The sequence below is a fragment of the Solanum tuberosum genome, unplaced genomic scaffold (assembly GCF_000226075.1).
Source record: "Solanum tuberosum cultivar DM 1-3 516 R44 unplaced genomic scaffold, SolTub_3.0 scf00173, whole genome shotgun sequence".
Taxonomy (NCBI): Eukaryota; Viridiplantae; Streptophyta; class Magnoliopsida; order Solanales; family Solanaceae; genus Solanum; species Solanum tuberosum.
The window spans coordinates 189,548-204,304 of NW_006239104.1; the positions used below are offsets into that span (position 1 = coordinate 189,548).

General features: G+C 33.0%; 3 protein-coding genes across 5 annotated transcripts in view; all 3 read left to right on the top strand.

Annotated features, from left to right (window-relative positions):
- Window positions 1–74: 74 nt before the first annotated feature.
- LOC102595786 (uncharacterized) lies at window positions 75–3,731 on the top strand. Of its 3 annotated transcripts, none has more exons than XM_015311930.1 (3): window positions 75–320; window positions 1,977–2,290; window positions 3,233–3,312. In XM_015311930.1, the coding sequence occupies exons 1-2, from the start codon at window positions 195–197 to the stop codon at window positions 2,250–2,252; spliced, it is 402 nt and encodes a 133-aa protein (XP_015167416.1). In that variant the 5' UTR covers window positions 75–194; the 3' UTR covers window positions 2,253–2,290; window positions 3,233–3,312. The 3 variants fall into 3 exon arrangements, with proteins under 3 accessions (XP_015167416.1, XP_006354583.1, XP_006354584.1); XM_006354521.2 differs by having other exon boundaries at window positions 77–320; window positions 3,308–3,731; XM_006354522.2 differs by having other exon boundaries at window positions 249–320; window positions 1,988–2,290; window positions 3,308–3,731.
- A 210-nt stretch (window positions 3,732–3,941) lies between these two features.
- Window positions 3,942–6,738, top strand: LOC102596345 (pentatricopeptide repeat-containing protein At1g08070, chloroplastic-like). Its single transcript, XM_015311931.1, has one exon. The coding sequence runs from the start codon at window positions 4,463–4,465 to the stop codon at window positions 6,284–6,286; it is 1,824 nt and encodes a 607-aa protein (XP_015167417.1). The 5' UTR covers window positions 3,942–4,462; the 3' UTR covers window positions 6,287–6,738.
- Window positions 6,739–12,194: 5,456 nt separating this feature from the next.
- Window positions 12,195–14,757, top strand: part of LOC102596673 (transcription factor bHLH91-like) — a 4,386-nt gene continuing 1,823 nt past the window's right edge. Inside the window, exons 1-4 of the mRNA XM_006354524.1 lie at window positions 12,195–12,274; window positions 12,362–13,291; window positions 13,384–13,803; window positions 13,897–14,024. Of these exons, the coding sequence (XP_006354586.1) occupies window positions 12,398–13,291; window positions 13,384–13,803; window positions 13,897–13,998 (1,416 nt within the window). The 5' untranslated portion in view covers window positions 12,195–12,274; window positions 12,362–12,397 and the 3' untranslated portion in view covers window positions 13,999–14,024. The remainder of the gene's footprint in view (window positions 12,275–12,361; window positions 13,292–13,383; window positions 13,804–13,896; window positions 14,025–14,757) is intronic.

Genomic DNA, 14,757 nt, shown 5'->3' on the forward strand with positions numbered 1-14,757 from the left:
GGGCAGGGGGTGGGGGGGGAGGGGGGGGGGGGGGGAGAAATTAAAAGTTGAAGAGTCATAAAGTAATAGTGTAAAGTTTAAGGGGTCATTAATGTATTTGGCCTAAATTTGGGTGAGAATTAGACTTTTAGATCAAATTACAGGTATGAAGTGTGATTTTCAAATCTTTTGGGTGCATACACGTAAATATATAAATGCTTCCTTATTTTACATTACAAATTACAAAAAAAAAAAAAAAAACATTACAAATTACAGTAAACTCTCTAAAGCTTCAACCAAATTGCCGGCAACTGTTGGAATTTTCTCCGGGAAGCAAAACGGTAAGCTGTTTTCAAATTTTTTGTTTTGCATTATAGACAAATTAATCTTGATGGGTTTCAAATTCTTGGAGAAATTTCTTGTTTTAACATCAGCATTGACTACTGCCTACAAACTGTTTGATGATATGCCTAACCCAATTGCCTCCTTCAATTATTAAATACTTAGTGTTTGATTCAATAAAATGGACCATTATAAATTGTGGGTATGTTGCATTTTCTTTTTTTCATCCCTTGGAAATGATTGAATTACTCTTAATGTTTTGCTCAATTTTGTTTTGGACCAAAATAAACTATTGAGTATGATGCATTCTGTTTCATTCTTCGGAAGTACTTAAATTACTATAATTTTTCTGCTCAATATTGAGCTACATTGTTTCCATAAGCTTACTCTGTTTCAGATGAATGTGAATCTCCATTCGTATAATGCAACTAATGGCAATAAAGTAAGAAATCATTCTAAAATTTGTCTTTTAATGAAGATGCTATGGATGAAATCATGTAGTAAGTTGTTCCACCACCTGGCACATTTTGCAAGGGAATAAATTTGTTCTTTCTATCATCAACAAACAACAAAAACATACCCATTGTAATCTCACAAGTGGGGTCCGTGGAAGGTAGGATGTACGTAGACCTTACACCCTACCTTTATGGGGTAGAGGGGTTGTTTCTGATAGACCCTCGGTTCAAAAGAACAGTTTTTGAAGCAGGATTTCAAAAAAATATAACGCTCTTTCTATCATCCAATAGATAAATAAATACAAAGAAGGTTTGAATGCAGTGCATTAGTTTATGTTGGTCCGGTTCCAGTTTATTTGGTTATTCCTTCTTGAAGGATTAAATCTGAAAAAATTTTGTTCAAAAAAATTAAAGTGTGTGCAAAATAATAAAAGATAACTTGAGAGAGATTTTAAATTTTTTTTGGTCATTGTTGTAAAAAATGGAATAGCTATGTGTTCAAAGACATTCTAGTTGGTTTTGAAATTAGATTCTGGAATTATCAGTTCATTTGAGGGTAGTAAGGTGGGGAAACTAAAAGTTTTACAACTTGTGGTTAGATTTTCAAATCGGCTAGTAGGTTTGGCCAAACTACTCTTAGATTTTACTGTATGGATTGTGGTATGCAATATGAAAAAGACAAGCTGTTTATAGTGTTTAAGTTATCCCTTGCTGTGCTAACCTATTTCTTTTAGTACAATTGGTCATGATTATAACAAGAAAGTCTCGATTTTGTTCATTTGGAATTGTTTTTCCTCAGCGATGTAATTCATTGAGGTCTGTAATACTTTTTAGTTTGTCTTATTTATTTGATTGATCTGCTCATTAACTGTTTTCTTGTTTCTGTTTATATTCCTTAACTAGACTTAGGGAAATAATTAGACTAGTCAAGGAATGGTGTTTTACACGTAACTCGAGGATGCCAACACCTTCTCCTTGGGTTAAATTAACCTCCTGAATTTACAATCTCAAGTTAGTAGACTTTAGGGGTCATTTTAAGGGGTTGTCTTTCTCTTTTCCTTTATTTATAATTACTCATTTAAACAAAAAGTAAAATGAATTAGGTGACCAGGCGGCTCCAAAATAATTAGGATGGTAGAACCCTTAGGAGTTACCATATTGTCGCGCATATTTAACCTTTTCTTTATTCTTAAACTCAAGGTGTGCCACAGAGAAATGAAAGGAGGGTTGATATGGGCTACAGCAGAGGACTTGGCAAAGAATAGAGGAAGAGTTCTGTCTTTGTATAGGCAACTCTTGAGGAGCCTTAATTCACCTGCTTTGCCATTTAGCTTAGCAGTTAGACTTCAAAAGAAAGCTGAGGTTCGTGCCATGTTCATGTTGGGTTCTGAGGAGCAATCTCTTCATAACATTCAAGATCTTATTGATGCTGCTGAATACTCCCTTTCCATTTTAAGAAAAGGCGAAATTCCATAGCACTTTCAAGTTTATCAATAAGCCCGGACAATTTTCTTGTGAGTGCAAATGTTGTTGAAGGATCTTTTGCATGTTCTTACATTCCTTTATGCATATATAAAGCATACTGTTTCATTCAGCTGAACTTGAAGTGTGTTAGTTTTTCTTTCCTGCACAATGGTTCTTTCTAAAGTACGAGTATCGTCAAATGAGAATAAATAAAACAGCATTCTGATGAAGAGAACAAGATAAATAACTCATAGAATTCTAAGGTAAATAATTAAAGGACAGAACAAGAATTTCTACTTGATAGCATGTATATGCTGTCAGCTGCTTTGCACGTGAGCTTTTGTGAGCTGTAAAGATGGATCAGCTACACAAAAAATTTGTTTGGCGCTTTCTTGATCTAGTAGTCTATTTTGTTCACACTTGGAGGTTGCTATAAGCTTGTTGCCATTGTTTTGTTCAGGCAAGCTGTTATAGTCTATGTTGCTCGGACTCTTCAAAAAAGTCAATGGGTGCATGTCAGATTCTCCAAAAGTAGTGTATTTTTGGAGAATCCGACACGGGTGCGGCATCGAAAGTGAAGAGTCCGCGCAACTTAGGTTATAGTGGGAGGCTTGGAGCTACTTCTTTTTGAAACTAGGGGTGGTCCGGTGGTAATCACATAAGCTGTCAATTTTGAAAGTTCCTACATTTTTCTCACGGGGTTTGCATCAGTTGAACTTTAAAGTATATGATGAACAAAATTTAGCATATTTGGAGAACATTGATCAACTACTTTGTAGGTAACTAGCTACACTTGAAATTCCAATTACAGATGGGATCCCAAGCTTATAAACTCATTGCAAACTTTATGCATGTGAATTAACTTCAGCTTCTGCATTTCTCATAGTTTTCTGTTTTTGGCAACTTTACTGTAATTATCTTCCTATTTCTTCATAAGTAATAACACTTTCCTTGTGTACAACTCTTATAAAACGGTAATAACATTTCTTTAGGGGTACATGTACATACATGATGATTTATTTTCATACGAGTTGCAAACTGTTCTAAATACTGACATATTCGAACAGGTTTGAAGCATCCCGTGTTTGATTCTAGTACTAGCAACTTCAAGTCTTTGATGAAGATTTCTCTTGTGCAACATGAGTCTCTAATCATCTCCAAAGAGGCTTCAGCTTCCTGTAAATTATTAGTCGTATAGTATATGGTTTTGGAGTAGACGATCTATGACATTATTTTGCCAGAGACTATTCACACGAGGATGTCAGTGTGCTTCTGAATGACATACACTTTTTGTCCCCTAAATACAAGCTGAATTACAGAGACGGAGAACGACATTTCCTTGCTCCTAGAGATGCTTAGATATGATAAAACAAAAGGTTGAGACCTGAGAATTATTAGTACTTGTAGTGATTTCTTCTGCTCTGTCCTGTCAAAGTGATACAGATGTGTTTTATGTGCATCCCAAAGTTAGAGTACTTTTGCTTTGGTTGATACTTGGCTCAACTGTTTCCTGTTGTTAAAATGGTTTATTTTTCGTATTAGATGCTATGGTTTTTAAAAATCTGGAAAATGCCTGTTTTTAAGCTTGGAAACTTATTTTAGAAAATTGGGTTAAATTCATACTGATGGTTATTAGGACATCACCCCAAAACTATCCTATCGCGCACAACTCATAAATAAAGTAGAAATAGCGCTCACTAACCACTCGGGTTTTCGAAAGATAGTCATTGCCCTTTAAAATTTCACAAGTCATGTTATTTAGCATTTTCTTTGTTTTCAAAACTTTATGACATTTGCATTTTTGGTTAGCCTTTTTTTTTTTTGGAAACTCCAGGATAACCTTTCGGGTGAGCAGTGGTAAATTCTCTCCTATTCATGGGGACTGCACTAGACAAATTCTATGTGTCATGCTAACTTAAAAGACCCTATGACAAATTCTATGAGATAGACTAGACTCAGAAGACATTGATAGAGGATATTAGCGGATTTGGAAAATGGTTATTTGTGGATAAGACAATTTTGGTTGGACCAAAGTATTTATGCCCAATCAGCACGCTCTTCCATTGATCATGTAAAAATCTGTTCGATAATTCTTCCCGCCAAAGTCCGTCGTGATTCATCTAAGTCCCAAATTACAGTGAAGAGTTTCGATTTATGGAGCTCAACATCCATATTATTTTTTCTATGTGTTTCTGAATAAGAAATCAAATGTTCTAACGACCATGGCCTTAGTTTTTGGTTGCACTGTAAATTCTCAAGACCCTTCTGTCTTTCACAAAATCCAGACCAGTAACTCAACCAAACAATTCAATTTCAATACTTTAATCACCAAAACTAGTTCCCAACAGTCCCTTTACGCCAAAATCATATCTTTATGTTCTTCTTCAATACCCTCTAAGGATATGAGCTATATCCACTCTCTTTTCACTCAAATGCATGACCCAGATATCGATGTTTATAATTCTTTAATCAAATGTGTTTTAAGTTCTAAATGTAAGGAAAATGCCTTACTTGCTTTGTTAATGTATGTTGAAATGATGTGTAAAGGGTTAGATTTGGATAAATACACGTACCCTCTTGTTATAAAGGCGTGTGTAGGGTTACGTGAGCTAAGATATGGCAGATTGGTTCATGCCCATGTGATAAAAAATGGGTTTGTGTTGGATTTGTATGTAGTGAACAATTTGATGCGTTTGTATGGTGTTTGTGGGTGTGTTGGGAGTGTAAGGAAGGTGTTTGATAGAAGTTCTGTGAGAGACTTGGTATCTTGGACTATTTTGATTCAGGGGTATGTGGACAATGGTTATTGGAAGGAAGGAGTGGATTTGTTTTTTGAGATGGTAGATGACAGGTTAAGGGCTGACGAGAGGATGATGGTTGTTGTGATATCTGCTTGTGCAAAATTAGGGGATTTGAGATTGGGACAGAAGTTGCACAAGTATGTGCAGAGTCGTAAGTTGAGTTTCGATGTGTTTCTTGGGAATGCATTGGTCGATATGTACTTAAAATGTGGTGAACGCGATGTTGCTCTTAATGTTTTCAGAGAGATGCCGATGAGAAATGTGATCTCTTGGAATACAGTAATATCTGGATTGGCTCAAAGAAAGGAGTTTAAACAGGCCTTGAGTGTGTTTAATGAAATGCAGGATCAAGGAGTAAAGCCTGATGAGAATACTTTAGTTGGTGTTCTAAACTGTTGTAGCAATTTAGGGGCGCTAGAAGTTGGGAAATGGGTGCACACATATATAGATAGAAATCGGATACAAGTAGCTGGGTTTGTGGGCAATGCTCTTGTAGATATGTATGCAAAGTGTGGAAGCATGGACGATGCCCTTAGAGTTTTTGGAAGTATGACTACTAAAGATGTTTATTCATACACATCCGTTATAGTTGGTTCGGCCACACATGGAAAGGCACGGATGGCACTTAAGTTTTTCTATGAGATGCTTGATATTGGTATACAACCAAATGAAGTCACATTTGTAGGTGTTCTCACAGCTTGCAGTCATGGAGGACTGGTGGAAGAGGGTCACAAGTTCTTTACAGATATGTGGAGAGTGCACAAGTTAAAACCTCGAATAGAGCATTATGGCTGTATGGTTGATCTGTTGGGTCGTGCAGGTTTGATAGATGAAGCAATGGAGTTTGTGAAACACATGTCAATTGAACCTGATGCTTCTATTTGGGGATCGATATTAGCAGCATGTAGGATCCAAGGAAAAGTTGATCTCGCTGAGCATGTGACTGAGATACTTGTCAATATGGAGTCTGAAAAAGATGGTACATACATACTGATGTCAAACACATATGCTTCAGTCAGTAAATGGAAAGATGCTTTAGAAGTAAGAAAAGCAATGAAGAGACAGAAAATAAAGAAAGTCCCTGGATGTAGCTCCATTGAACTTGATGGTGTTGTTTCCGAATTTAGGAGATGCGACAAAGCCCATCCACGAAGTAAAGACATATATGTGATGGTTGAGCAATTGACATTTCATCTAATTGGTACAGAGGCCTCATCAGACGGAAGTGAGTCTTGCATAGTTTGAATGGTGCAAAGAAACTGCAATTATTACCTGAGTTGAATGGTTAGTTAGATAGGACACTTGTGCAACCACTGCTCTTCTATACATTGGTACTCTGTTTTACTCAGCTTGCCTCTTTTTCCTGAACGAAGCCCACATAAATGCTCTGTGCAATGAAATAGGTAGCTTTATCTGAAAATGAAATTTTGTCAAGTTGATCTCAGGCTCCAATTCTTGACTTATATTGCACGAATTATTTAGAAGCTTTGCCACTTAAAAAAGCTTTAGGACAATTCCTTCGTACATTTTGTAACAAAAATTTTAGAATAATAAAGTATTTACACATAGCTCATGAGTCGTGGGCAATTCGTTACAAGAAACTTTTGTGACATCATCTGTGATTATTGTTGGTATACTTGCACTTTGCAGTTTGCACATCAAACATTACATGTATAAGTAAATACAGCTTGCCATTAGATTTATCATTAACTAATTGCTTTCTACCTTCTAAGCATTATGATTTGAAGTCCAGAACTGCCAGTTAAAAGGGTTGAGAGATTTTGCTTAGCCCTCAAGGAGATGATGACCAAGTAGTCGAAGAACTGGAGTTACAACGCGGGGAACAAAAGTTCAAGCCTCAGCAAAGGTAACACACACCAAGTGATTTCTTCCTAGTTACCTTATCTGCAAAGGACTACATCTTAGTTTATGACTAAATCTCACATAAGTTATTAGTAATGCTATGCTGAATTCGATGGATATATTAATCTCACGAAAAATTCGATGAACATGATACTCATAACTGCAAACTTAGCCTCAAATGGCTTGAGAGAGGTTGTGTTGGCTGCGTTCACACAAAGATTTCTTATAAAACAAAGACAAGAATATTGTACTCAATCCTGAGATGTTTGAGTTGTGTTGGACCTAAATTCTTGTGAAACAATAGAATTTAATCAATCCAATTTATGTCGTTAAGGTGGAGAACTGAACTAGAATTCTCTTTCTTCATCGTCAATCGAAAAGACAATAATTGACGTACAAGGGAAACATGCAGTTAGCAGCAGAGTTCTTAGGTGGTAGAGCACTGTGACGTATTGGGAAGCATCTCAGTTAGCTTCTTGAAACAACAGAAAATATATCTTCTAATTTCCGTTAGCTACGGATTCGGTAAAACTTAGTATTATGTTTTAATTTGTTTGCCTTACTTTCTTTTGAGTCCGTTTCAAAAAAAGAATGATTCTTTCCCTTTTTAGCAACTCTTTAGTTTCCAACTTTTCACATGACATGTTTAATACCACAAGACTAAATATATTTTGATGCATTTGACATATGACTACAAGATTCAAAAGTCTTTTTTATTTCATTGAAATCTGTGTCAAAGTCAAAATATGACAAACAAATTTAAACAGAGGAAGTACTAATTAATTAAGTTAGAGAGGACTCCTCAAACATTACTTGTAATTTAAGTAGGAAAAGAGTTTAATTTTCTTCTACATTAAGTGGATTAATTTCTTTCCTTGTCTAATTCTAAATTCTAAAATATAAAAGTTTCGAACCAACTCAATTGAGGGGTGTGTCAAATTCTTATTTTTCACCCATTATAAAAAAAAAAGGAATAATTTCTCCTGGCCTATAGAAAAAGAATCGGAATTTGCACGTGAGGATATGTTGAGACATAATATGATTACATAATTAAAAGTTTGCTTTTGCGCGTTAATAGCTCTTTCAAATCCCTCCGCAATCCATTAAAAGAATCAGACTCACACGTGAGATCGTAATAAAGACAAGTAAATTTGCAAATGCTTTTTCTATATGATTTTGTAGATCAACAACTTAACTAGTGTAGGTGACTAGGTGAGCCATTAACCTGCAACAATAGATAATTAGTACTAATGATTATGCAGTGTAACAAAAGAGTTGTGAACTTGTGATTTCTTAACTGGACGTATAAATTAGTGACAACTACTAAGTCATACTTTCGGAATTACCTAATTAGAAAAAGAATTACTGATAATTTCGTCCATCAAAACAACAACATATCCAATGTAATTCTACAAGTGAAGTTTATGGGGGACAAGTTTTACGCAGACCTTACTCCTACCTTTATGGAGGGTAGAGAGGATTTTTTCGATAATTTGATTCCAATTTTATAAAAATAAATAAAAAATGAGTATGTATAATTAATATTAGTGAGTAACTGCATGATCCAAGTTGGGAGTCACAAGAAAAGTGTGATCGACCTTTCAGCATATATTATAGTCAATGATTGAGCATCTACAGCTAACAACATTACTGGAAACACTTTATTTTTGGCTGTTCCCTATTGTGAAGCTATTGTTGTTACAATATGGGTAACAAAATCAAATAGGAGTACTAATCAATTATTCTATTGCTTATTAATAAAAAAGATATATAGTATATTTCTAATTTATATTAATCTTTTTCCATCAAGCAAATGTAATTTAAATTTGCGCCAGAAAGTCTTATAATATAATTTCCATCTTTCAATATGATGTTATATACGCAGCAAAAAGCTGAATGAAAATTAGGCGTACATAACTAATATTGTTATTACATTTTAGGTCAAAGGTTCAAATTAATTTAGATAAGCCTAAAAATTATTTACATCAACTTTCTATGATTTCACATTAAACGGCGATAAACACTGGTGATGCTATCACTTGCCAATTAAGAGTTAGTAACATTTTTATATTTTTGAAGTAAAATATAATCATAAATTCACAGTATTATGTAAATAAATTAATTGGACTTAGAATTCAAGTGCACTGATAAGTAAGAATGAAAAACGAGTGGATCGAGTCATATATAAACGGATCAAAAATAAATTAGGTGAAAATATATATGATCGATTTTATACTTGATATAAATAAAAAATAAAAAGAAGTAACTAAGGGATTCATATTATCCATTACTTCTTAAATAAGATATGAACTTTTTTTCTTCAATAAAAAATAAGATATTTTATAAGATGTTAGTATTTTCTTTATTTCATTTTATTTGATCTTTAATTATATCAAAAAATAGATATTTTAATTATTTTTTTGTTCATTTTAACTAATTAAGAGATTTTTTTCCCCCTATACTATCCTTAGTATTAAATAACTAAATAAACTATCAGTAATCAAATTTAGAATTTTAAAATATCACTAATAAAGTTAGTTTAGTAAAAATACACTTTTAAATTAAAACTTTCTTAAAAAATGTGTAGGGTCAACTTAAATCAAGTAATATACAACGGAGGAAGTACTTCTTATAATTAAATTTGTCTAATAGAATGGAATAAATTAATTTACTCTAAATATAAAAGATGTAGCTAATTAACTAAATCCGAATAGAATTGATTGTTACTTACTAATAATAAATTTTATTAAATTTATTATTAAAAACATAGATTATATTTATATTCCACTCACTAAAAATCTTGATTCCAACTAAGTACATACACAATTGGTTACATAAATAATGCTAGTAGTACTTTCTGCTAGGAAGTATGACATTGACTATTGTCGTTATCATGTACCTTGTACATTACACTACTTTCTCCGTTAATTTTTAATTGTCATATTATATTTTTAAAATTAAATTAAATTATATTAATTTGATATTTTAAACAAAAAAAAAAAAAGATATTCAAAAACTATACGAAAAATACTATAAATTACAATTTTTTTCATATCAATATGATTGAAAAAATACATCGTAAAATGTTAATCAAATTTTTTATCATTTAACTCTAAAAAAAGAAAACAATGACCATTAAAAGTGAACGGAAAAAGTACCTTGTTATTAGGTAGTAGTAATTAAATAGTTTAATTTTTTGGCCATGAAAAATCAAACTAGCATTCTATATATAGTTCAATTTTTTTTCTTTTTAAACCAAAAAAATTTATAGTCGCAATATTTTAGGTGTGCATCATGGGTTAATTCACTCTTATACAATAACTTACAAATCATACAAAAATTTGATGTGATGAACTCGATCGAGAAGACGGTTGGCAGGGGAAATCAATCTCTAACCAACTCAGGATAGTTTTTTCTTTGTGGCTTCCTTTTTGATTAGTTATTTTGCTTTCAAATAGAAACACTTGATAATATAGACGAAAAAGGGTAAAAAATTGTCCTTCATTTATAGTTTGGCTCAATAATGCCTTGTCGTTAATATATTGGTCCAAAAATGTTCTTGTCGTTGATAGTTTGGTCCAGAAATGCCTCAATAATTACTAAACACAGGTCAAAATATTGACGTCAACATATATAGGTATTGACCTATTAAGTAACAATAAGAGCATTTTTGAATCAAAATATTGACGACGAGTATTTTTTAGACCAAATCATAACGAAGAATATTTTTTATTCATTCACACAATTGAAAGATATTTTTGACCCTTTTTTCATAAATAAATTACTGTTTTATCAAAGTTTGATTTCAAAATGCACAAGGGATATAAATTGAAGTAAAAATGTTTGGAAGATAGTATACATATTCACGCAAATGGTGATATTTGTGGAGATATTGTTAGTTGAGAGTAACAATTTGTTTATCATTCTAATGACATGTGGTAAAGGGACCCACTCTTCAGTAATTTCCTCCATGCAAACTGCCCACTCCAACTAATTTAAACAGTCATATTTATGCCTACTACTTGTGTATAATGATGTTGTTTGTTTGAATATATTTTTTTGATTATTTAACAAATTATCGTTCTACACTTATAAGAGTTTAAATTTTATTTGATTGGTATAGATTAAAATAATGTAAGAAGTATAACATGAAAAATTGATTAGTGTAGTAAAATAATGTTATATAGGATTGTTGTTATAAAAAAATTATAATAATGTTACGGAGGGAAAAGAGATTTTGAATTCAGGTTTTGACTATAAAATTATTTTTGCTAGAGAGTGTGTTGTCTTTGGTGTGAGTTTTTCCTAGACTTAACGTAAATTTAAATTTAGTTGGGATGGATATCAGAAACCAAGGTGGACATAGTATAGTATTGAAAATTTTTGTTCGATAATTGGGGTTTGAAAAAGTTCGTCATACCATACTAATTAGGTATAATTTGGTTGGTACGATAAATTGATAATTATAATTTGTTTAACTTCGATTTTCATATACTAATATGATACTTAATAGAGAATTATGACTTCAAATTTTCAATAAATATCTTAATTATACCATACTTACATCTTACACATGTAAAAATAATCAAAAGAATATACAAGTAAATATCCTTCGTTAATCAATACACGGAAAAAATATTTCATCCAAAATTGAATAGTTAAAGTTTCAATATCTAAAATCTATTACTTCTGTACTAATACTATTTTATATATTTTTAGTATTATAATAATATAGATGAGTTGTATACATAACATATTTTTCTTACGAATATCAAATACCGTTACGGATGGCAATGGAGTGGGACTGGGCAAGTTGAGCTAAACCAGTAAAATTTTTATTCCGCCCCGCATCCCACCTCACCCAATACAACCTTAAACCCGTCCCGCCCCGCATAGCCTTAAACCCACCCTGCCCCGCATCCGCCTCGCCCCATTGTCATCCCTAAATACCATACCAAAATACCAAAAAATTTCCCATGCATATCATAATATTGAAACCGCGATATCAAAACTTTCAATGTCGTTATGAAATCCGAAATCTACCATATCAAGCCCAGTCCTATCAAACACCGAGTAGAAAATAAAAACTCAAGTATACAAGTTACAACTTTATATACTATATATTTAGTTTTCAGTCTCCTAAACCAAAACCAACCAACCAACCTTTATTAGCCAATCCCACAACAGCATCTCTCATTCTCTTTACAATACTTTTTCTCAAAATTCTTCCTTTTTTTCCCTTTTTTGTTTTCTGTTTCATCTTTTCTTCTTCATATTATGGGACTGTTCAACAGCTTCCCTTGTTTTATCTCATGAAGTTCATCAGCTATATACTTTCTTGATTGCAAACTTTTAGTACTATAAGTTTAGGTAAAGTTACTTTTTTTTTTTTTGCTAGAGCAGTAATGTTTAATTTCTTGAAAATGGTATCTTTATGTCCTTTGTTCTGTTTCACAGGTCTGCAGAAGTAGAACAGAAAAAAAAAGCAAGAAAATGTATGTAGAAGAAAGTGTTTGTTATGATCCTGCTACTCATCATGTGCAGCATGAAGGATTAACAGAAGATGTTTTTGCCATACAAGAACATACATATCATAACAACAATAATTCCTCCCAACAAGATGTGGCTGCTGCTGCAGCAGCGGCCGCCGCGTTGGAAATGGAATTTCAGCAGCAAATGAATCTTGAAATGGAACAATGTTACAATAATAATAACATGCAAGATCAATCTAATAATAATATTATTAATCAAGGGTTGTCTTGTGATCAATCGAATTGGGGAGAAATGAATTTTCCTCCATACCAAAATCAAGAACACAATGATAATAGTAACAACAACAACAACTTTCATCAGCAAGATTTCTCGAATCCGATATCTGAACCTCCATATTTAACAACCCCTGATCTTCTCAACATGTTTCCATTACCAAGATGCTCACAATCATCGTTACTTCCTCAAAAATCCCCAAATTTGTTAACTTCACTAGGCCTTATTGGTGACATTGATGGCGGCGGTGCATCAACTTCAACTGCAATATATGATCCTTCTTCTTTAGTACTCCCATTGAATCTACCCCCACAACCCCCTTTACTAAGAGAATTGTTCCACTCTTTTCCACATGGCTATGGCTTAAGAAACTTGAGAAGCAACAACAATACTTCTTTCTTTAATGGATTGGAGGAACAGGATCAGGGTTTATACCAAGAAAATGGAGAAACAAGGCCTTTTGACAATGGGATTTTTGAGTTTTCTGCTGGTATGAATGATATAGCCAAAAATAGAGATGGTATAAAAGAGACTAAACATTTTGCTACTGAGAGGCAGAGGAGGGTGCATTTAAATGACAAGTATAAAGCTTTGAGGAGTATGGTTCCTAATCCAAGCAAGGTATAATATACTAGTTCACTCTTAATCTTTTTTTTTTGTTTAATATGATGGACTACTTATCGATCGATACCTTGTTTTTTTGGTGTTGATAGAATGATAGAGCCTCAATAGTGAAGGATGCAATTGATTACATCAATGAGTTGAAAAGGGGAGTGAATGAGTTAAAACTTATGGTTGAGAAGAAGAGATGCAATAAAGATAGGATTAAGAGGCAAAAGACAGAAGGTGGTACTGTTTCCATGGATGGTACTGATGCAAAGCAAATAATGGATGAAGTGGAACAATCATACAATGGGAATTCATTAAGGAGTTCATGGCTTCAGAGGAGGTCTAAGAATACTGAAGTTGATGTTCGGATTGTTGACGATGAAGTTACTGTCAAACTTGTTCAGCAAAAGAGGATTAATTGTCTTTTCTTTGCATCTAAGGTTCTTGATGACCTTCAATTGGATCTTCACCATGTTGCTGGTGGACTTATTGGTGATTACTATAGCTTCTTGTTTAACTCAAAGGTTGGTTTGATTTGATTTGAAGGTGTTTACATTTAGAATTTCTCATGTTGTGTTGAATGTTTTTGTCTAATCATCAAATTTATTTATATGCAGATTTCTGAAGGATCAACTGTGTATGCAAGTGCAATAGCCAAGAAGCTTATTGAGGTTGTGGACATACAGTATGCAGCAATTGCACCAACTAACAGTTATTAATTAAGTTTTCAGCTCTTTCATTTATGGTAATCTTTCTTCTTCCCTCTTGTCGTATTATTTGTTGATGCTACTTCGTGTTCTCTTTTCCTTCTTGTTTTGTTGTGTTTTATTTGAGCCGACGATCTATCAGAAATAACTTTTCTACCCTCATAAAGTAGGGGGCGAATAACTTTTCTACCCTCATAAAGACCCTACTTGTGATATTTCACAAGGTATGTTGTTAGTTGTTTATATTAGGGAGAAGAAAAACAAAATACAATGAACATAAGGGGATTAGACCACCAAATAAGTCTTGGCATACTTATATTTTGTGTTTTTGATCTCTCTGTCCTGATTTGTTATAGGCAAGATGAACGTTTATCGAAAACAATATTTCTACTTTTACTAGAAATAAAATTGTGTACACATTATATTGTTCAAATTTGATTTATGAGATTACATTGGATATGTTATTGTTATTGATATTTCTGTCCTGTGATAGGACTCCTATCTAACACATCATTGGAATCATCTTCTTATGAGAAAAAATGACAAAACTGTCCTAACCCTCTTTTCTTCACCATATTTATTTAGTATAAATTATAGGAACCACATATTATAAGTACTAAATAACATCCTATCCCTTCTAGTTTTCTATTTACCAAAAATCCCTTAAAAATGATGTTTGCGGGATACATAGCATTGTGCACGGGATACATTAGGTTTGATACATTCCACATAGCGGGATACATAGCGTTGTGCACGGGATACATAGGTAAA